General features: G+C 51.8%; 1 protein-coding gene and 1 pseudogene across 1 annotated transcript in view; one reads left to right on the top strand and one right to left on the bottom strand.

Moving 5' to 3' along the window:
- Positions 1-6,914, top strand: part of GML (glycosylphosphatidylinositol anchored molecule like) — a 28,261-nt gene extending 21,347 nt beyond the window's left edge. Inside the window, exons 3-4 of the mRNA XM_027560686.1 lie at positions 247-354; positions 6,440-6,914. Coding sequence (XP_027416487.1) covers positions 247-354; positions 6,440-6,738 — 407 coding nt within the window. The 3' untranslated portion in view covers positions 6,739-6,914. The remainder of the gene's footprint in view (positions 1-246; positions 355-6,439) is intronic.
- Positions 6,915-10,333: 3,419 nt separating this feature from the next.
- LOC113904042 lies at positions 10,334-17,224 on the bottom strand (annotated as a pseudogene).
- Between the last annotated feature and the right edge of the window lie 6,434 nt (positions 17,225-23,658).

Below are 23,658 nucleotides of genomic sequence, written 5' to 3'. Positions count from 1 at the left end.
GAGCAGAGGCTCACAGTCCTGACAGCTGGGAGCTTTCCTGAGAACCTGTCTCTGAGAAGAAAAAACTCCTGGGTGTACCTGGCGTCCTGGTGTCCAGGAAGCTCATGCTGCCCAGGCTCGGAGCCCACTGAGGACTGAGCTGTGTAGCCTCAGGGAGTCCTTGAGGCTGAGGGAAGGGGCCGGCTGCTGGGCAGATGCAGTGAGTGGCAATGAAGGTGGAGTCTGACTCTGTTCTCTTTTATCTAGGGACCTTTAACGTACAATGCCATGAGTGTATCGTGAAAAACACCTTCCATTGTCCAGTTAAGAGAACGTGTCCTTATGATATTAGGCGTTGTTTTACTGTCTCCATGCGTAAGTACCAGATTACCTTCTTACTCCTTAACGAGTCACCCCATCAATGCAGTTTCAGGGGACAGCGCCACTCTTTTCTCTCTCTGTACCCATCCTGAGAGCGTGTTTCTATGTTGAGGCTCAGCGCCATTAAAGGGCAGGCAGTAATAGCCTCTTGCAGAGACACATAGCCTGCCACGTGGGCCCATGTGTCCACAGGTGTCCTGCCGTGTCTTCAGGGGCTGGAAGGACTGCTGCTACTCAAGGCCTCCACTCCTTGGCCATCCCTGGTCAATGAGGTAGATTCCCCAGTGCAGCTTAGGCAATTCCTTGTTTCCCACAGGAGCGTGGTCCTCTGGCAAGGTTTTCCAACAAAGCAGGCCCAAAACGTGGATGCACCTAGATCCCTCAGGAAAGTGCTTACCACACAAGGAGCTGATGTAGAAGGGCCATGGCAACTGCAGATTATCAGCAGAAGACCGTGCTATAGGCGCTTTCTTGTTGAGGGTCTGTATGATCTTTGGGACATCAGCAAAAACATATTTCCTGGTCTCCATTCATTTCTGGGTCCCTAGATTCCTTATGACAAGTAATGAACAGAGTGACTCCTTTGTATAGCTTCCTTACAAGGGAGTGTAAACTTACTTAGGGAGGCCAGGTGCCTAGATAAGTTGGCAGTGTAGATGGAAAATCATCCCCAGGTGAAGTTGTTGATGAGGTAATGAAAATTCTAGTGGACCTGAATATTCTTGCTTACTCGAGAAGTTTAGGCACTGGGGACTTCCCTGGTGGTCCAGTGTTAAGAATCTGCCTTTCAGTGCACGGGACGTGGGTTCAACCCTGGTTGGGGAACTGGGATCCCACATGTGGCAGGGCGGTTAAGGCCATCTTCTACAACTAATGATCCCTCATGCTCTGGAGCCCGTGGGCCACAAGGAGAGAGAAGCCTGGGTGCCACAAGGAAAGCTCCCACATCCTGCATCTAAGACCTGATGTGGCCAAAACTATGGAATACATAAACATTTTTCAAAAGAATTTAAGGCCTTGTAACAAAGAGGAACTGGATATCAAATTGTCAACATCCATTGGATCTTCGAAAAAATTAGAGTTCCAGAAAAACATCTACCTGTGCTTTCTTGACTATGCCAAAGCCTTTGACTGCGTGGATCACAGCAAACTGTGTAAAATTCTGAAAGAGATGGGAATACCAGACCATCTGACGGGCCTCTTGAGAAATCTGTATACAGATCAAGAAGCAACAGTTAGAACTGGACATGGAACAACAGAGTGGTTGGTTCCAAATCAGGAAAGGAGTATGTCAAGGCTGTATATTGTCACTCTGCTCACTTAACCTATACGCAGAGTACATCACGAGAAACGCTGGGGTGGATGAAGCACAAGCTGGAATCAAGATTGCCGGGAGAAATATCAATAACCTCAGATACCCAGATGACACCACCCTTATGGCAGAAAGTGAAGAAGAACTAAAGAGCCTGTTGATGAGAGTGAAAGAGGAGAGTGAAAATGCTGGCTGAAAACTCAACATTCAGAAAACTAAGATCATGGCATCTGGTCCCATCACTTCATGGCAAATAGATGGGGAAACAATGGAAACAGTGAGAGACTTTATTTTGGGGGGCTCCAAAATCACTGCAGATGGTGACTGCAGCCATGAAATTAAAAGACATTTACTCCTTGGAAGAAAAGCTGTGGCCAAGCTAGACAGCATATTAAAAAGCAGAGACATTACTTTACCTACAAAGGTCCATCTAGTCAAAGCTATGGCTTTTCCAGTAATCATGTATGGATGTGAGCTTTGGACTATACAGAAAGCTGAGTGCTGAAGAATTTATGGTTTTGAGTTGTAGTGTTGGAGAAGACTCTTGAAAGTCCCTTGGACTGCAAGGAGATCCAACCAGTCCATCCTAAAAGAAATCAGCCCTGAACATTAACTGGATGGACTGATGCTGAAGCTGAAACTCCAATACTTTGGCCACCTGATGTGAAGAACCGACTCACTGGAAAAGACCCTGATGCTGGGAAATATTGAAGATGAGTGGAGAAGGGGACGACAAAGGATGAGACGGTTGGATAGCATCACCACTCAGTGCACATGAGTTTGAGTAAACTCTGGGAGGTGGTGATGGACAGAGAAGCGTGGCATGCTGCAGTCCGTGGGGTTGCAAAGAGTCAAACATGACTGAACTACTGAACTGAACAAATAAAAGTTTGTGTGCACCAGGACTCATGTGAAAGGAGCAGTGACCCCACAAGAGACCAAGGCAGACTTGCTTGTGAATGTTTGAGAGTCTCTGGCAGAGGTGTGGGTTGACAGCGGCCTGCTGTGGGGTCAAGGGCACAGGCCACAGCAGTCCTGGGAGGTGTAGCATGTTGGCGTAAATCCTCTTGGAGGAGATCACCATTTGCCTGACCATAGAGCCTGCAGCCTATCATAGACACTACAGACTCCAGGACTGGGCTGCCTTAGACCAAACTACAGCGAGGGAGCACCACCCCACCCATCAGCAGAGAATTGGATTAAAGGTTTACTGAGCAAGGCCCTGCCCACCAGAGCCAGACCGGGTCTTCCACAAAGCCAGTCCTTCCCATCAGGAGGTTTGCACAAGCCTCTCATCCCCATCCATCAGAGGCCAGACAGAATGAAAACCACAATCACAGAAAACTAATCAAAAAGGTCACATGGATCACAGCCTTGTGTATTTCAATGAAACTCTGAGCCATGCAGTGCAGGGCCACCCAAGGCAGATGGGTCATGGTGGAGAGCTCTAAGAAAACGTGGTCCACTGGAGAAGGGAATGGCAAACCACTTCACCATTCTTGCCTTGAGAACCCATGAACAGTATGGAAAGGCAAATGATACTGAAAGATGAACGTCCTAGGTTAGTATCCAATATCCTACTGGGAAGAGCAGAGAAATAGCTCCAGAAAGAATGAAGAGGCTGAGCCAAAGCAGAAACAACCCTGCGTTGTAGATGTTTGGTGGTGAAAGTCTGAAGCTGTAAAGAACACTATTGCATAGGAACCTGGAAGGTTAGGTCCATAAATCAAGGTAAATTGGATGTTGTCCAACAGGAAAGTGGTCAAACCGGAGATGGCAAGAGTGAACATTGACATTTTAGGAATCAGTGAACTAAAATGGACGGGAATGGGAGATTTAATTCAGATGACCATTATATCTACTACTGTGGGCAAGAATCGCTTAGAAGAAATGGAGTAGCCCTAATAGTCAACCAAAGAGTCCAAAATGCAGTACTTGGGGGCAGTCTGAAAAGTGACAGAATGACCTTGGTTTGTTTCCAAGACAAACCATTCAACGTGACAGTAATCCAAGTCTTATGTCCCAGCCACTGATGCCAAAGAAGCTGAAGTGGAACGATTTTATGAAAACCTACCAGACCTTCTAGCATGTGTGCATGCTAGTTGCTTCAGTTGTGTCCGACTCTCTGCAATTCTGTGGACTGTAGTCCGCCAGGCTCCTCTGTTCATGGGATTATTGAGGCAGGAATACTGGAATGGGTTGCCGGGCCCTGCTCTAGGGGATCTTCCCGACCCAAGGATCAAACTTAGATCTCTTACATCGCCTACATTGGCAGGCAGGTTCTTGACCACTAGTGCCATCTGGGAAGCCCCACAGACCTTCTAGAACTAACACACACACCGAAAGATGTCCTTTTCATCATGGGGAATGGAATGCAAAAGTAAGAAGTCAAGGGATATGTAGAGTAATAGACAACTTTGTCCTTGGAGTACAGAACGAAGCAGGGCAAAGGCTAACAGAGTTTTGCCAAGAGAATGCACTGGTCATAGCAAACACCCTCTTTCAACAACACAAGAGGTGAGTCCACACGAGGACATCACCAGATGATCAATACCAAAATCCAATTGATGATATTCTTTACAGGCAAAGTTGGAGAAGCTCTATACAACAGTAAAAACAAGACCCAGAGCTGACTGTGGCTCAGATCATGAACTGCTTATTGGAAAATTCAGACTTAAATTGTAGAAACTAGGGGAAACCACTCGGCCACTCTAGTGTGAGTTAAATAAAATAATTTGTACAGTAGAAGTGACAAATAGATTCAAGGGATTCGATCTGAAAGACCGAGTCCCTGAAGAACTATGGATGGACGGACGTTCATAACATTGTACGGGTGGTGGTGACCGAAACAATCCCCAAGAAAAACAAACGCAAGAAGGCAAAATGGTTGTCTGAGGAGGCCTTGCAAATAACAGAGAAGAGACGTGGAAGACAAAGGAGAAAGGGAAAGATGTATCCACCTGAATGCAGAGTTCCAGAGAATAGCAAAGAGAGATAAGAAAGCCTTCTTAAGTGAACAGTGCAAAGAAATAGAGGAAAACAATAGAATGGGAAAGACCAGAGATCTCCTCAAGAAAACTAGAGATACCAAGGGAACATTGCAGGCAAAGATGGGCTCCATAAAGGGCAGAAATGGCAAGGAGCTCAGAGACGCAGAAGAGACAAAAAAGAAGCATCAGGAACACACAGAAGAACTATCCAAAAAAGGTCTTAATGACCTGGATAACCACAACGGCATGGTCACTTACTTAGAGCCAGACATCCAAGAGTGGGATCCAGTGGGCCTTTGCAACCATTGCTAAGAGCAAAGCTAGTGGAAGTGATGGGATTCCAGCTGAGCTCTTTCAAACCCTAAAAGATGATGCTGTTGAAGTGCTACACTCAATATGCCAGCAGATTTAGAAAACTCAGCAGTGGCCACAGGACTAGAAAAGGTCAGTTGTCACTCCAGTCCCAAAGAAGGGCAACACCAAAGAATGTTCAAATTGCTGCACTATTTCACTCATTTCACATGCTAGCAGGTTGATGCTGAAAATCCTTCAAGCTAGGCTTCAACATTACAGGAACCCAGATCTTCCAGATATACAAGGTGTATTTAGAAAAGGCAGAGGAACCAGAGATCAAATTGCCAACATCTGTTGGATCATCGAAAAAGCAAGAGAGTTCCAGAAAACCATCTCCTTCTGCTTTATTGACTACACCAAAGCCGTTGACTGTGTGGATCACGACAAACTGTGGAAAAATCTTAAAGCGATGGGAATACCAGACCACTTTACCTGCCTCCCGAGAAACCTGTATGCTGGTCAAGAAGCAGCAGTTAGAACCAGACTTAACAACGAACTGGTTCAAAATTGGGAAAAGAGTACATCATGGCTGTATATTGTCACCCTGCTTATTTAATTTATTCAAAGATTACATCATGCAAACTTCCAGGCTGGATGAATCACAAACTGGAATCAACACTGCCAGGAGAAATATCAGCAACCTCAGATATGCAGATGGCACCACCCTAATGGCAGGAAGTGAAGAGGAGGAACTAAAGAGTCCTGATGAAGATGAAAGAGAAGAGGGAAAAGGCTGGCTTAGAACTCAACATTCAAAAAATGAAGATTATGGCCTGCAGTCCCATCACTTCATTGCAAATAGATGGGGGGGAAATGGAAACAGTAACAGATTTTATTTTGTTGGGATCCAAAATCACTGAGAATGGTGACTGCAGAATGGTGAAATTAAAAGATGCTTGCTCCTTGGGAAAAAAAGGTGTGACACATCTAAAACAGCACATTAAAAAGCAGACACATCACTTTGCCGACAGAAGTCCTTATAGTCAAGGCTATGGTTTTTCCAGTAGTCGTGTATGGATGTGAGATCTGGACCAAAGAATTGATGCTTTTGAACTGTGGTGTTACAGAAGATCTTGAGAGTCCCTGAAGCTCCAGTACTTCGGCCACCTGAGGCAGAGTCGGTTTATTGTAAAAGACCCTGAAGCTGGGAAAGGTTGAAGGCAGGAGGAGAAAGGGGATACAGAGGATGAGATGGTTGAATGGCATCATCAGTCAGTGGACACGTGTTTGAGCAAACTTCAGGAGATAATGAAGGACAGGGAAGCCTGGCGTGCTGTCTTCATGGGGTCGAAAAGAGTCAGATATGACTGCACGACAGAACAACAACAATATTTAGGGATGGAGCTAGTTAAGATAACTGTGCTTCGATATTTGGATGTTGAAAGCATGAAATCTGTGATTTTCATTTCTGTTTCTTTTTTAGGTTTGAATTCTCGGGAAATACTCGTTTACAAGAACTGTACATTTAACTGCACATTTCTGTATAGAGCCGAAGAGCCTCCGGAAACCCCCAGAAGAAAGACGACTCATAGATTTAACAGTTTCTATTGGGTTCATTGTTGTGGTTCGAACATGTGCAATTTTGGAGGACCTACTAATCTGGAGAGGGACATCACACTCGATTATCCACTTGAAGAGGATATCGAAGGAAATGCGCAATTGGTGCAATCCACTGTGTTCCTAAGCATCGTCTCCATCCTGGTCAGGAACACACTGACGTGAGAGGCCTCCTTTGGGGGGGCTGACTATCTCCCCATCTCTCACAAGGTAGCTGTCCTTTACTGTCTTGTGAGCCAGACACTGACCCCTGGAGCCCCGAGTTGATGAGTTCCCCATTTAGGAATTGTTTCCAGAGAGAAATAAACACCAGAATCGTTCAGGTTCTGTGGACTCAGAGATTTCTTTGTGGTTTTAACGTTTGATCTTTCTTCCCTTCGGTAGGTGTCACCTCACACAACCTCTTGCCACTTTAGTGAGCAGAGGTGGAGTATTTTAGTAACAGCAAAAGCGTCACAGGGCCTGGTCTACATGCCCACCTAAAGAGCGGCCCCAGGTTTGCTCAGACCACATGCCCCTGAGGCACCCGAGCCTGCACGCTCCCAGTCTTCAGGTGGGGATGGCGGAAGTGGAGAGTGTGCTTGGCAGAGCAGTGGAATGAGGACAGGCAGAGCTGCCATGGAGACTGTGCATCGCCCTGCACATCGCCCTGTTGCCGTCAGACACCTTCTGCACGACTCGAGCCGTCTCCCACGGTGGCGCCTGGCTTCCTAAGAGTGACGGAAGGTTTCTCCAGATGCTGCCTATTAGGAGGGTGAGGGCCCTAAGGCCAGCCTCTGACTGCCTTGAAGTGGCAGGTACAGAAGTCCAGGCGACTGCTGTCACGCTCCGTGCTCCCAAGGTCAGCATCAGAAAAAGGTGTTGACGGAACAGAAACTCAGACCATCGTTGCTGTCTTCCTCCTTCTACTCCTTTAAATCACCCTGAATTGAAATGACTGAGATAAAGCAGTGCCTCAAATTCACATTTTTAACAGCACTCGCTGCCAATTTAAGAATCTCGCCAAATCCAGGATCATGAAGAGTTCGCTTCGTGTATTCTTCTGAGGCTTTTACACTGTTAGCTCTTATGATTAAGTCTTTGGGCATTTGAGTCGGTTCTTGTCTGAATGAGGTAGAGGTCCACCTTCTTTTTTTCCCACGTGGCTAGAAAGTTGTGCCAGCAACATTCCTCGAAAACAGATGCTCCCTGTTGAATGGCCTTAGCCCCTCTGTAAAAACTCAAGTGACCACAGACATATCATTTCATTTCTGGACGCTGTGTTCAAGTCCATTGGTCTGTCTGTCCTTGTGCCAGTAGCATCCTGTCTTGAGCAGTTTACTGTGCAGTAAGCTTAGAAATCAGCAAACGCGAGTCCTCCTGCCTTGTCATTCTTTTTTAGGATTACACTGGCCATCTAGGTTCCTTGCATTCATGTGAATTTCAGAATCAACTTGGCACTTTCTACACAGATGAACACGGAGTTTTCAGAGCACGCATGTGTGCTCAGTACTTTCCGTCATGTCTGACTCTTTGCAGCCCTATGAGCTGTAGCCCATCAGGCTCCTCTGTCCATGGGATTCTCCAGGCAAGAATGCTGGAATGGGTTGCCATGCCCTCCTCTAGGGGATCTTCCCAGACCAGGGAATTAACTTGGATCTCCTGCATTGCAGGTGGATTCTTTATCCCTGAGCTGCCAGGGAAGCCCGGAAATTTCACTGGGATTACATCAAACCTGAGAGTGATGTGAGGAGAATTGTCCTGGTAGCAATATGCTCTCTTCTGACCCATGGATGCAGGAGGCTTTACAACTCTAGCCGTCTTTCATTTCTTCGGTGGTGCTTTGTGGTTTTCCCAGGACAGATTTGATCATCTGTTGCTGAACTAATTCCTAGGTGTTTCCCTCTTTTTGACACTCTTGTAAATGGAATGTGTTTCCTTCGTCATTACAAGTGAAGAGAAATGCAATAGATTTTTATACCCGGCACTTGGATCTTGAAATACTGCTGCAAGCTTTCTTAGAAATCATCCTTTGAAGTGATTTCCTTCGGGTGGTCTGTAAGCAGGATCATCTGATCCATCCGTAGAGACAGTTTTCCTTCCTCTTCTGCCTGGATGACTTCTAGTTGCCAAACTGCTCTGGTAGAACCTCCAGGACTGGGCTGACTGGCAGTGGTGAGAGCAGACCTCGTGTTCCTGGTCTGAGGAGGAAAGCAGCCTGTTTTTCACAATGAAGTATGGTGTTAGCCCTGGGTTCTCATAGATGCCCTTGTTCCACTCCTGGTTTGTGCCGTAGCTCTTAGCACAGCAATGGTATTGAATTTGGTTAAATGCTCCTCTGTGTCTATAGAGGTGGGGAGGATGTGAATTTTCTTTTCTATGCTACTAATGGGCTCATTGTCCTCTTACGATGAACGGACTTTTGGCTATTGATAAGCACGTGTTAAGTGATAAATGAAAGGGGATACTTAGCCATTTGAAACTGGCCCGCAATCTGACCGGTGTCCAGGGTTCTACAAACACCTAAGACCCCTCCTGTAAGGTAGGCAACTCCTCCCGCAAGAAAGCTGAAGAACACTTTGTGGAGACGTGACAGTTGTGGGATGCTCGGTCATCCCCCAGGGCAGCCACAGACAGAAAGCTTCCAGACACCAGCTGTCTGCTTAAATGAGCCACTGAGGGTCCTCAGGTTCAAGCAAGGATCAAGCTAATACTCTGAAAATCCCCCCACTCCAGCAACTCTACATAATCCAGAACATGTAGAAAGTGCATTTCTGTGCTTGTAAAAGGGCAGGATGTCTTCAGGACCACGAAGCAACGCACGACCAGGAGCAGGGAGGAGGGAGCACGGAAGCCAGTACAGCGCCGCCAGGGGAGGCTTGGGGCCAAGCCACTGAGCCTAAGGTCTGCTGGCCCCACTTCCCAGGGAAAGGCTTGAAGCACAGGACAAGAGTGAGATTAGGAATCGCAACTGGAACCCCGCGGAGAGGCCAGGCTTTTAAAAGAAGGCTGAACTTGAAACACCTGTCACTGCATGTATTGTTTAATGTATTTATTTTTAATCAGAGGATAATTGCTTTCCAGTGTTGTGTTGGCTTCTGCCATATCTCAGCATGAAGCAGCCACAGGTATACATGGTTCCCTCCCTCTGGAACCTCCTCCCACCCCCTCCCTTCCCTCCCCTGTAGGCTGTCACAGAGCCCCACCTGGAGGTGAGACCCTGAAAACACTACACCAACACGGCAAGCTGCCCTCAGCACCATCAGGCGAGCAGCGAGCCTAGCTTTGCAAGGTGGATTGAGGACAAAGCCCCGGATCCCCATTCCCTCCCGAGAACCGAGACAAGGCCCTCAAGGGGGTTTAGGCTTGACACTAGTCAGCCCAGAGGAGACCCGGGCTGAGCAGTGAGCACAGAGTGGCTCCAGGACAGCGACAGCGCTGGGCAAGAGATGGCAGGGCCCCGAGGCAGACCCCAGCAGCAGGGAGCACAGAGGGCGCTCCGGTTCCTGGCATCGGGCTTCTTAAAGGCACTACTGCAGCTACACTGAAAGGCCCGAAGAGGCGCAAGAATCATGAGGATCACACAGCAGACTCGAGACCGCAATAACCTGGAAGGTTGTCAGAAAGAGCCGGACAGATCCTCACACGGCAAGATGGGAAATTCCACGCCAGATCAAGAAAAAGGGGCCCCTCCATAGACTTGAAAGAGGAAATCTGGAGAAACAGGGAAATCCAGGAGAGGATCTGGAAAGCAGACAGAGATGCTTAGCTGGAGTTTGTCTCCACGATGTCCGTGAGCACTACCAAACCAAGTTCCTTAACGAGGGCCTTAGAGATCGGACGGTCCTCACGGCTTCAGGCAGCACCCCTTCCATGGAAGCGCCATGAGACTCTGCCAGATGAGCAAATTCTCTGAGCCCCGGTTTTCTCACCTGCAAAATGTGAATGAGGGTAGCACGTGCCTCTTCAGGCTGCCGTGAAAATCAAGCATCCACATGTGCCAAGCTCCACACGATGACACACACTCACCACGAGGGGACTAGGTTTTCACTCCTTTCCTGTCACCACACTTGCTCCACTCGTTGCAGAGGAGGGCCACTGAGTGGTGGGAGAAGGATCGGATAGGTTGAGTGCCCATTGAGCCAGAAAACTCAGCACTTACCGAAAACCCATCTCACGGTGCCTCAGGGGGCCCACCGAAATGGTAATTCTATAGAATTGCCATAAGAAGAACTCAGGGCTCAGAGGGAATGAAGGCTGGACCTGTGTGCTGGGCGAGGGCTCCAGCTTGTGCCTGTGTGACCACAGAGGCTGGAACCTCCTCCCTCCTCCATGAATCTCTGGGTCCCTTTCAACAGTCCTGTCTGGGGTGGGAGAAGATCACACTGGCGGCCGCAGGCCTCTTTGGCCACGGATGGACTGGAGTGGTGACGGGGTGTGCAGCTCTTGTCCTCCTCCAGGGATCTTGGCACTGAACAGATGCCCTGGGGGGCGGTTCACTGACGGCAGGGAGAGTGGAGAGACCCCCCAGCCCTCAGTAGGGGCAGGGCTGGTGCAGCCAGAAACACGACTCCTCACACCTTGCTGCCTGCTCGGCCTGCCTGTGCCTCAGCAGATGAACTGGGGGTGGTGAGGGCGGGAGAGTGGAGAGACCCCACCACCCTTCATCCTGCCTCTGGGCCCACTTTCTACCTGGGGTGTCACCTGGCCCTAGGTGGGATGGGACAGACTGCCTGCTCCTGCCAACAAGGGGATCCCAGTTGGCTGTCAGTGGTTCAAACCTCTTCGGGCCTTGAGATCAAGGTGGTCCCTGTGTGGGTCACTGTGAGAGGGTAGTGGGCACTTCAGACTGGCTCTACTGAAGGGAGTCAGAGGTGGCCCCACACCCTTCTTCTAGAGGCTTCTCTATGGCCGGCCTGCCTCGTGCCAGAGGGGTTCACCATCCCTCATGCTCTCAGATGAGTATCATTGACCCTGATGTCCAGGTGGGCTTTTGGCAGTGTCTCCTCTAGGAAACCTGACTCACGACCTGCCTATTCAGGCCTGGGCTGGGCACTTCAGCCACAATCACAGAGGACCGGCACTGCCAGGGTGAGCCCAAGAGGCTAGGTAGACAAATAACAACCCAGCTTGAAGGCAAGTCCATGCCAGAGCTCTGGAGGCAAAGGCGACGGCACTTGAAATGGCAGCCATCAGGACAGGGCACGCCCAAGTTGTCAGCTCTTGCATTGGAGCAGAATTGAGCACAGGAGGAATAAAGAGTGGACAGGGAGGCAGACGGTACGGTCTGAGGCCCATCACTTGGATGGCCACACGAGGGGCCTGGGGCTAGTGCTGGGGTGACTGGGGTCAAGGGCCCTCAGACAGCGCTCCTTGCTGGAGAAAGTGCTGGTGGGACTGGGCATGTGACCAGGACCTGCCACCAAGGTTCATCCCCAGCTCTGCCCTGGCCTTGCTGCACAGGCCAGCAAGCCTGACCCGTGGGGGCCTGTGCTGTTCCATGAGTGCAAGTGCTGGCTGCACAGTGGTGTGACTCAAAAGTCAGGGCCTGTAGGAGAAAGAGGTGTGGCCGGGGTCCGGCAGAGGGGCTTGTAGGGTGCGTGGCCCGGCAGTGTGCTGACACGACTACTGGATGGCCCGGAAGGTGAAGAGGGGCAGGGTGGAGGGCATCAGTATGAAGCGGTAGACCATCTTTATGTCCTCTTGCTCCAGTGTCTCCACCAGGAAGTTCTTCAGCACCTAGGACAGAGGCAGGGTTCCACCTGGCCCCAGCCTGCCCTGCCTTCCAGGGCCCTGAGGCTGGGCGCCCCAGAACGAAGCCAGGGGTCCCCGGCCAGGCTGTCCACCCGTGCCCCTCGCGGCCCACTCACATGGTGCAGCAGGAGCAGCATCTCCACCTCGGCCACGCGCCGCCCCAGGCACTGGCGCACGCCAAAGCCAAAGGCCAGGTGCGGGAACCTGCTTCCAGAGCCCTGGCGGTCCAGCCAGCGCTGGGGGTGATAGCTCTCAGGCCTGGCGAACACAGTGGGGTTTCGACCCAGGGAATAGAGTAGGACCTTCACCAGCATCTGCAGCAGCGGGAAGGGGCCGATGTCAGCTGGCCCCTGGGTGAAGGTCGGTGGGGCTCCAGGGCCTCACTCACCCCAGCTGGGATGTGGTAGTTCTGCAGCACCAGGTCCGAGCTCACTTGCTCCTCCACGGTGATACCCACGGGGTAGAGTCTGCACACAGGGGAATCCACCAGGGTCCGAAGCTGTGACCAGTCACCAGACACCCTCTGCAGCCTTCCTGCTGCTACTGCTGCTAAGTCACTTCAGTCGTTTCCGACTCTGTGCGACCCCATAGACGGAAGCCCACCAGGCTCCCCCGTCCCTGGGATTCTCCAGGCAAGAACACTGGAGTGGGTTGCCATTTCCTTCTCCATTGCATGAAAGTGAAAAGTGAAAGTGAAGTCGCTCAGTCGTGTCCGACTCTTAGCGACCCCATGGACTGCGGCCCATCAGGCTCCTCCGTCCATGGGATTTTCCAGGCAAGAGTGCTGGAGTGGGGTGCCATTGCCTTCCTAGCCCAGTGCGTATAGCCTGAGGACAGCCTCACAACCCCGGGCCGTCACAGGTCACTCCTGGCACTGGGAAGCCCAGATCCTGAGGCGTTCCTTCCTTCCATCTCCCAAGTAAGCCAAAGCTCCCCAGGCTAGCGAGGACGTGACTGATGAGGGCCCCGGGACACTGAGGAGGGATCCCGGAGGAAGAAGCACCAGGCTCCCCTCCAGGGAGAAGAAGAGGAGGTACAGGGGCATGCACCCCTGGGCAAAGGAGCTGTCAGCCCCAGGATCCGTCGTCAAGCCCAGCAAGAGGGCTCTGCAGGCACGGGGCCAGGGCCGTGGGGAAGTCCAGGTCCATCTCGCCTACCTCAAGTCCTCCTTGAGGGCCGCCCGCAGCAAAGGCAGCTCTGTGATGGCCCTCTGGGGATTTTCTGAGATCCGGGCCTCAGCCACCAGGCTCTTCTGACGCAGGGCCTGCTGCACCTCCGGGTTCCGAGCCAGCTCAAAGAGAGTCATCAGCAAGGGGAAGGCTGTCTGCAGGGGGCGCAGAGGGCCAGGGCTCAGAACTCGGCATAGGCCATGTCCCTCCACTCCGGAGCCCCTCCCAGAAAGATGGTGGTCCCCTGGGGCAGGGGACGTGCATGCTCAGAGACCACAAAGCCCAACCTGGAGTCCTGGAGATTCTAAAACCAGCTCGTCGGCTTTCCCTCAATCCCTCAGGGGAGGCGTCCCCAACGTCACTGAGACCCAGGCCTCCTCTGGCCACCTCAGAACCTGAGGTTCTCTTCCTCCTTTGGGTCCAGGAGGGGCTCACTCTTGGCATCTACTAAGTGGGGAGAGGTGAGGAGCTGAGGTCTATCTGGGCATCCCCAGGCAGGTCCGCTCACAGGGTCCTAGCAGGAACCGGCCGCCCAGACTCCCAGCCGTTGCCTCCTCCTGGATCATTTCCACATGCAAAGAGCAGTGCCCGCTATCCAACCGGAGACCTGGGCAGCTCGGTATCTCCTAAATGTCGTCCCCAATGTAACCTGCCCCTGGCATCCCCTGCCATGCAGATCCGGCCTCCCTGGGGCTCTCTGAGCTGTAGTCCGTACTGCGCTCTGCCCTGTGGCCCGTGAGGGACTGGATGCCTGAGCGAAACACTCCTCACACTGGCTTCCTCTAGCCTGGGATACAGGCCGGGTGTGCAAGGCCCTTCCTGACAGAGGCCCTGACCCTGTCTGCCCTCCTCTGCCCGCTTGCCTTGTTCCCTCCACTCAGCCTCATGGCCTTTCCTCGCTGCCAGCTCTTGCAGGGCCTGGCCTGCTGCCCTCCAGGCCTCCTTTTCTGTGTGGTCTCTCCAATTTCAGTGAAAGCCCTCCTTCTCCAGGAAGCCTTCCCAGAGCAGGCACATGCCTGGCCCACCCTCTCTCACCTTATGGCTGCATCACAGCCCCAGCTCAGGGAGTGTCTCCACCTGAAGCCCGCACCTCAGCTCAGGGCCTGGGTGCCTGGCCCTCAGAGATGCTGGCAGAGGGAGGCTCGGTCTAGAGGCAGGACACTTCAGCTGCACTGTACACCCTGGGCCTGGCCCGCCCCCTGGGCTGGCTTCCCTGCCACCTGCTCTCTCCCCCACAAGCTGGAGACTCCTGCTGCCCTTTCCCATTAGCCAGTCACCTCCAAAGGATTGTCTCTGTCCCTGGAAAAGGTCTCTAGTGTGACTCTGCAGCCGAACCTCAGCCCTTCCCCTCCCCCCAGGACCCTGGGGACCTCTGATGCTGCAGGTACCCAGGCCTCCGGCCACTCTACACTCTGTCTGGAGCCTGGTTTCTCATGTGGGTCACCATAGACTCCTTCCCTTTGGGAAGCTGGAGGCATAGATTGGGGAGGGGCGTGGAGGAGACATTTGCCCTGGGAGGAGGCTGCCTGGAGGCAGGGGAGCTCCCTGCTCTATGGGAAGGGCTGGGTGCTGGCCTGACCGTGTCCACACTCCCAGCAGTGAGGTCGATCGTGTTGGCCTTGATGGTATCCAGGGTCATGTCTGCTCGCATCAGCAGCTCTGCCACGATGCCGCTGTAGTGCCACGGGTGGCCGAGGGCCAGCTCCTGATAGATTCTCTGGATGGCTCTGTTGGCTGCAGGATGCATAGCGACAGAAGCCCCGGGTCTGGCGCTGGGAAGCACTGCTCTTTGTCATCCTCCTGCCCTTTACCCTCCTCCATACCCCCAATTCTCCACGTCCTGCCCCAGTTCTCAGGCCCGCCCAGGCCAGCATCACTGCCGATGGGTCTGGGACCATAACGAAGCCACAAGCCCCTCCCGGGACCTCAGTCCTTCTGCGACTGTGGTGAGTGGAGGAGGCCCCGGGATCCCTAGTCACCGCACTGTCCGGGCTCCGGCCCTCACCATACTGGAAGATGTAGTCCCAGGCCTCAAAGTGCTCCCTCCACATGTTGGTGCTCATCCACCGTGACAGGCGCCTGGGCACAAACATGAGCTGCACGGTGGACTTCAACATGGCCTCCAGCGCGTGGATAAAGTTCAGGCTGTCAGGGTTTGGTTGCTGGGTCAAAAGGCCAAGCCGCTCCCCGTAAAGGACTAAGGTGCTGGCTGTGGCAGGAGGGGTTCCTGAGCCCCAGGCAGCCTGGGCCTCAGGGCCAGCTCCCCCCACGCCCTGAGGTGCGCCTGCCTCCCCAGCCCACACCTTCGATGGTGTAGCGGAAGACGCTGGGCGCGATGTCCAGGGTCAGACTCCCCCAAGCATTCTGCAGCACCCTCGCCTTCAGGGTCTGGGAGAAGTCCCTGGCCACGCCATCCACCAAGGGCGTGTACTTCTGCAGGGCTGGCAGCGAGAGGACGTCTGGGTTCACCGCAGTCGGTCCAAACGCCACTGGGGCCCGTTGCAGTAGAGCAGGGAGCAGAGTGTCAGGGTGTCAGTCAGCAGTGGCCCCGACCTGCACCCCACCTTCCTCTCTCCAGAGTGAAACCAGCCAGACAGGGAGCCCCCTGCTGGTCGTCAGGGGCAGGCTGACTCCGTTGGGATCGTGGTGGCACCTCTTTCCTCAGGGCAGCTTCGTGTACTTCACCCAGGCTGAGATGGGGGCTTCTGGCTGAGACTGCTGCTGGGGTGTTTGCAGACTCGCAGGCCCCCTGCCTGCTACACGCACCTCCCCTCGAGGCCCCCTCTGGGCCTGGAGGCTTCTGTGAGGAAGGAAGTCGAGCCCTTGGGAGCTGGAGCCGGTGGGCACCATCTCCCCAGCCACCCAGGTGGGCCTCGGGCAGGCTCGCTTTGAGGCCCTCCCCGTCCCACGTGCTCTCTGCACCCAGGCCGCCCTGCCCCTCCCTCCGCACCCCCACCGGCCCTCACAGCAAGAACACGCCACACTTGTGCCTGCGAGCCTGTCGGTAGGCCAGCCAGGGCTCCAGGAGCATCCGCTGAGGGTGACGGCTGTCCGCCTGCTGAAGCCTCTCCACGTCCTCGGGCAGCATCACGAACACCATGTGTCTCCCTCCCACGTCGTACCTGTGGGGCAGAGCTCTGCGGTCTGCTGAGGGGCCGTGTCCTGCCTGGTCCCCACTCCATAGAGCAAGGCGCTGGATCAGAGCAGGCGGGCCCTCCCGCGGTCTCACTGAAGCCTCCTCTCCTCTGGGGTCTGCGTTCTGTGCTCCCAGCAGCGAGCCGCCCAGGGCTCCTGCTCGACAAGGGCCCCAGTCTGCGGTGGCTGAGACGCACACCTGCCCCAAGGAGCCCCCTCCCTACCCCTTTCCCACGGCCGGGTGCCCCTGCCGGGATGTGGGCAGTGGGATGTGGCACAGCCCTGGCCCAGTGGGACTCAGGCACCAAGGGGGACAGAACGTGAGGGTGTTCTCGCTGAGGTGAGCGGGGAGAGCTTTACCTGAAAATGGGCCCCAGCTCCTGGAAGGTCTGATGCATGTCCAAGTGCATGTTCTCAGAGCCCTGCTCCTTCCAGATCTGCAGCATCCGCATCCACTTGTTGCCAGGACACCGGGGCATGGCTTCAAAGGGCAGCACCGCCTTGGGGGCTGCAGCACCTCTGGTGCCCAGTGGGTGTGCCCCATGCAGGGACAGCCAGGGCCCTGCCATCCGCACCCTGGCCTTTGCCCACAGTGCCATCCTGCTGCTCCCCACCCCCTCAGCCCCTTCCTTTTATCTCACCGGGCCTGCTTGCCCAGGCAATCTGATCACGTCACAGGCCAGACTGGCTCTGGGCCAGACCAGGAAGCCTGGGGCTGCGCTCAGGCTGAAGGCCTCCAGCGGGAGGAGGGAGATGGATGGCACCGGGTCCGGCAGTGACCCAGGCCTGCTGGTGGGTGGCTCTTGGGAACAGGTCAGGGTTGGAGCAGGGACCCAAAGGGGTGGCGGTGGCGGCAAGAGGCTCCCCCTCCAGTGTGGAACAGGCGCAAGATGAATGGGTGTCTTATCTTCGCAAGGGATGAAAGGGGACCTTGGGTATGTTCGTCTCTCTTCTACAAGGACCTTAACGGGGAGCAGTGGGAAGGGCTGGGCTCTCATCTCCTGCAGCCCCGGGTTTTGCCTACTCTTGCCAGGGCCGGATGCTGAGTCCAGGGGTGGAGGCAGGAGCCAGCCAGGGTCCCTCCCAATGGGGGCTTGCAGTCCCACAGGGGGCACTTAGGGGATGCAAAGACCCCACTGGCACACTGGCGTCCAGGGCAGTTTGTGGCCGAGGCCCCGTGTGTCTGGCCTGGCTGGTCCAGCTGAGGAGCAGAGAACCCAGAAGACGGGGTCACCGGCAGGGAGGGCGAGGCTGGCCCGCAAGCCCCTCCTCAGTCAGAAAGGTGAGAGGACCCTTCCCCCACGGGGTGTGTGCTCAGGACCCAAATCCTTCTTTCTTCCTGGAACATGAGCAGCTCCCAGGGTGGGGAAAGTCTATGACAGGGGAGTGGTCGTGGGCCCCACACCCTCCCAAGGACCCAGCAGGCACACAGCTGGAGCCCTCCCTGTGCTCGGGGACCCATAGTTTCAGACCCTGTGTCGTTTCACCCACCCCTGGCAGCTCTCCCAGGAAGTCAGTCTTGCTGTCCCTGGCCCTGCTTTCAAGCAGGAGATTGACAGCAGGTCTTCTGTGCCCTCCCCAGGCCCCCCTTGTGTCAGCAGGGCCCCAGGGCCCTCATGCTTGGGCCTCTGCAGAGGTGCCCAGGGGCCCCAGCCCTGATTTGGGGATGGTGCCCTGATGACACCGCCGTGCAGGCTCTGGAGGTAGGACAGGGAACGCGTGGGGCTTCTAGCAGGGTGGCTGAAGATCTGAGTGTTCCTTGTTCTTCTACTTTCACTCATTCCCTCTCTTGACACTTCCTTGGGCGATATTCAGCTGTGGCCATGAGTCAGAACTGCCAAGGTCCCTCATCAAGCCGAGATGCACGATGGGCCTCAGCCCCAGGTGGCGTAAGAGCTGTCCTCGGGCTGAGACGCAGCCTGGAGCCCCAGCCTGCCCTTGGGGTGCCTCTGCCTCGGCCCAGCCCACCCTGGCCAGCCTCCTGAACCTGTTCCTGTCTGTGTGGCCTCTGCCTGCACTAGCACCAAAAGCTCCTGAACTTGGGCCGAGCTCTTGGTACTTCCTAGACCGGCCAAGCTTCAGAGAAAGGTGCAGGTCCCAGGGGGATCTTCAAACAATGACTCCTCACAGAGGAAGACCCGAGAGTGCTCTCAGGGCCCCTGGTCCCCATGTTGCCGAAGGTGGGACTCTGCCTCTGCATGGGCCCTGAGCCCACCCCCGGCAGACCTCTTCTTGTGCTGAGGGCCGGCCAGCCGGGCTGTCGTCCCCCGAGGCACAGCTGTGGCTGAGGACCCAGCCCAGCCCCAGAAGGCCCAGGGCCCTGAGAGGGGAGGCCTTGCCTGATGGTCTCCCCCGGTGGGGCCAGGCCTGGGTCTTGCGGGAGAACAGTACCACTCAGTGGGCGTCCCAGGGCAAGATCAGTGCCCAGGAGCCCTGATATCTGTATCAGGCTGTTCCCAGGCAGAACCCTTCTCCTCCCCGGCGTGCTGGGTACCGAATTCTCCACACTTCATCCCTGGTCTTTCCTACCCCGACTCCAGGCTCAGAGCCTGCGCCCCAATACAGTTCTCAGACTCCTTCCCCTCTTTCCCTGGGCCGGGAGAGTTAACCGGAACCCCAGCAGTGGCCCAGCCCCTTCCTCAGCCTTCCCACACAGGTCGAACCACAGGATCCTCTGGCCTGGATATCTGAACTCTTTGCCGTCCTCTGAGGGGAGTGGACTGCCAACTGCAGTGTGAGCCCAGCCAGGATAGACGGGGCACCTCCCCGAGGAGGCAGGGGCCCCCTACTTGATGCACTGGACCTCACAGACCTCAGCATCTGCAAGGTCCATGCTGTTAGTAACAGTCTGTGTGCAACAGAAAAAGACGAGCAACGTGCCAGGATGGCCACTCCTGGGTACATAGCTGAGAAAAGTAAACACGCTAATTTGGGAAGATGTTAGAACCATTATTTACAGCTGCCAAGATATAGAAACAGCATGAGTGTCCATCAGCAGAGGATTGGATGAGGAAGAAGTGGTGTATATCCATATATATACATATGGATATATATGAACATATAGAAATATATATGTATATATACACATGCATAATATGTATGAATATATGCATAGTCTATATGTGAATATATAGAAATTGAACGTGTTAGTTGCTCAGTCTCGTCTGACTCTTTTCCACCCCATGGATTGAGGCCCACCGGGCTCCTCTGTCCATGGTATTCTGCAGGCAAGAATACTGAGTTTCCATGCCCTTCCCCCGGACCTCTTCCCAACATGGGGATCAAACCTAGGTCTCTTGCATTGCAAGAGATTCGACCTGGTTTAATTTTGTTTTATTTCCATTACTCTAGTAGACAGATCCGCAAGGGATCGCTGTGATAGATGTCAAAAGTGTCCTGCCTATGTTTTCTTCTGGAAGTTTTATAACGTCCGGTCTTATGTTTAGGTCGTGAATACATTTTGAATTTATGTTTGTATGTGGTATGAGAAACGTTCTAACTCCATTCTTTTACGTGTAACCGTCCCGTTTGCCCAGCACTGCTTAGTCAAGAGACTGTCTTTTCTCCATTTTATATTCTTGCCCCTTTCACTGTACATTAATTTACTGTAGATGCGTGGCTTTATTTGGGGATTTTTATCCTTTCCCACTGATCTGTATTTCTCTCTTTCTGCCAGTACCTTACTCTCTCTGAGGACTGTATGAAGTATGGCTACAGTCTGGGAGTGTGGGAAGTCTGGGAGTGTGATTCCTCCAGCTCCACTATTCTTTCTGAAGATTGATTTGGCTGTTCCAGAACTTGTATATTTCCATGCAGATTTCAAACATTTTTTGTTCTAGTTCTCTGAGAAATACCATTAGTAATTTTCTAGGAATTGTATTGAATACGTAGGTGGTTCTGAGTATGAGAGACAATTTGACAATATTGATTCCTCTGAAGCAAGAACATGGTCATATCGTTCCCTCTGTTTGTGTCATCTTTGATTTCTTCCATCAGGATCTTACAGTTTTCAAAGTAGAGGTCTTTTGTCTCCTTAGGTATGTCTATTCCTAGGGTTTTCCTTCTCGTGTTCTCACTGTTATGTGATTATTTATTTCTGACTGTGCAGAGTCTTAGTTCCTGTGCAGAAGTGTCTCTAGTTGCATCTCGGGGGCTGCTCTCAGGTTGTGGTGCGTGGCTTCTCATCACACTGGCGTCTCTTCTTACAGAGCTTGGGCCCCTGGGCTGGAGGAGTTCAGGAGTTGCCGCTCCTGGACTCTCGATCGCAGGCTCAGTAATTGTGGCACGCACAGGCTTCGCTGTTCTGCGGCATGCGGGATCTTCCTGGACCTGGGATTGAACTGGTGTCTCCTGCACAGGCAGGTGGACCGTTTACTCTGTAAGCCACCAGGGAAGCCCTGGGGTGTCATTGTCTTTTTTTTTTTTTTAAACTTTTTTTTTAATTAAAGGATAATAGCTTTACAGAATTTTGCTGTTTTCTGTCAAACCTCAATATGAATCAGCTGTCGGTTTACATATATCCCCTCCCTTTTGAAACTCCCTCCCATCTCCCTCCCCATGCCACCACTCTAGGTTGGTACAGACCCCCTGTTTGAGTTTCCCGAGCCATACAGCAAATTCCCGTTGCCTGTCGATTTTACGTATGGTAATGTAAGTTTCCATGTTACTCTTGCCATACATCTCACCCTCTTCTCTCCCAATGTCCATAGGTCTATCCTCTATGTTTGTTTCTCCGTTGCTGCCCTGTAAAAAGTTCTTCAGTACCACTTTTCTAGATTCCGTGTATATGTGTTAGGATAGGATACTTATCTTTCTCTTTCTGACTCACTTCACTCTGCATAATAGATTCTGAGTTCATCCACCTCATCAGAGCTGACTCAAGTGTGTTCCTTTGAATGGCTGGATAATATTCCATTGTGTATATTTACCACAACTTCTTTATCCATGCATCTGTCGATGGACATCTAGGTTGCTTCCATGTTCTAGCTATTGTAAATAGTGCTGCGGTGAACAATGGGGTACATGTGTCTGTTTCAATTTTGGTTTCCTCAGGGTTCACGCCTGAGGAAGGAGTGGGATTGCTGGGTCATATGGTGGCTTCATTCTTAGTTTTTTAAACAATCTCCATACCGTCTTTCATAGTGGCTGTATCCATTTAAATGCCACCAACAGTGCAAGAGCGTTCCCTTTTCTCCACACCCTCTCCAGCATTTACTGTTTGTAGACTTTTTGACGATGGCCATTCTGAGTGGTGTGAGGTGATACCTCAGTATAGTTTTGCTTTGCCTTTCTCTTATAATGAGCGATGTTGAGCATCTTTTCATGTGTTTGTTAGCCATCTGTATGTCTTCTTTGGAGAAATGTCTGTTTAGTTCCTTTTCCCACTTTTTGATTGGGTTGTTTGTTTTTCTGGTATTGAGTTGTATGGGCTGCTTGTATGTTTTGGAAATTAATCCTTTTTCAGTTGTTTCATTTGCTGTTATTTTCTTTCCATTCTGAGGGTTGTCTTTTCACCTTGCTTATAGTTTCCTTTGCTGTGCAAAAGGTTTTATGAGGTCCCACTTGTTTACTTTTGTTTTTATTTCCGTTACTCTAGGAGGTGGGTCATAGAGGATCTTGCTTTGATTTATGTCATCGAGTGTTGTGCCTATGTTTTCCTCTAAGAGTTTTATAGTTCCTGGCCTTACATTTAGGTCTTTAATCCCTTCTGAGTTTATCTTTGTGTAGGTGTTAGGAAGTGTGCTAATTTCATTCTTTTACCTGTAGCTGTCCAGTTTTCCCAGCACCATTTATTGGAGAGGCTGTTTTGGCCCCTGTCTATAGTCTTACTTCCTTTGTCAAAATAAGGTACCCATAGGTGCATGGGTTTATTTCTGGGCTTTCTATCTTGTTCTATTGGTCTGTATTTCTGTTTCTGTGCCAGTACTATACTGTCTCAATGACTGTGGCTTTGTAGTATAATCTGAAGTCAGAGAGGTTGATTCCTCCACCTTCACTCTTCTTTCTCAAGACTGCTTTTGCAACTCGGGGTCTTTTGTGTTTCCGTATGAATTTGTTGTTCTAGTTCTGTGAAAAAGTGCCATTGGTGATTTGGTAGGGATTGCAGTGACTGTGTAGTTTGTGTTAGTAGTACAGTCATTTTCACAATATTGATTCTTCCTCCCCAGGAACATGAAATATCTCTCCATCTGTTGATGTCATCTTTGATTACTTTCATCAGTGTGTTATAATTTTCGGTATAGAGTTTTTTGTCTCCTTAGGTAAGTTTATTCCCAGATACTTAATTCTTTTTGTTGCAATGGTGAATGGGATTGATTCCTTAATTTCTTTCTGATTTTTTCATTGTTAGTATATAGAAATGCAAGTGATTTCTGTGTATTGGTTTTGTATCCTGCAACTTTGCTAAATTCACTGATTAGCTGTAGTAGTTTTTTGATACTATCTTTAGAGTTTTCTATGTACAGTATTATGTCATCTGCAGACAGTGAGAGCTTTATTTCTTCTTTTCCTATCTGTTTCCTTTCCTTTTTTTCCTTCTCTGATTGCTGTAGGACTTCCAAAACTATGTTGAATAATAGTGCTGAAAGTGGACACCCTTGTCTTGTTCCTGATCTTAGGGGAAATGCTTTCATTTTTCACCATTAAGAATAATGTTTGCTGTAGGCTAATCATATATGGCCTTTACTGTGTTGAGGTAGGTTCCTTCTGTGCCCATTTTTTGAAGAGCTTTCATCATAAATAGGTGCTGAATTTTGTCAAAGAATTTTTCTGTGTCCGTTGAGATGATCATATGATTTTTTTATTTCAGTTTGTTAATATGGTGTATCACATTGATTGCTTTGCATATATTGAAAGGTCTTAGCATCCCTGGAATAAACCCAACTTGATCACGGTGTATGAGCTTTTTGATGTGTTGCTGAATTCTGTTTGCTAACATTTTGTTGAGGATTTTTGCATCTATGTTCATCAGTGATATTGGCCTGTAGTTATCTTCGTCTTGTCTTTATCTGGTTTTGGTATCAGGGTAATTGATGGTGGCCTCGTAGAA

Source organism: Bos indicus x Bos taurus, chromosome 14 (genome assembly GCF_003369695.1).
Source record: "Bos indicus x Bos taurus breed Angus x Brahman F1 hybrid chromosome 14, Bos_hybrid_MaternalHap_v2.0, whole genome shotgun sequence".
In the NCBI taxonomy this organism is placed as follows: Eukaryota; Metazoa; Chordata; class Mammalia; order Artiodactyla; family Bovidae; genus Bos; species Bos indicus x Bos taurus.
The sequence above is the reverse complement of the archived record's forward strand: the minus strand, read 5'-3'. Positions and strand labels throughout refer to the sequence as shown.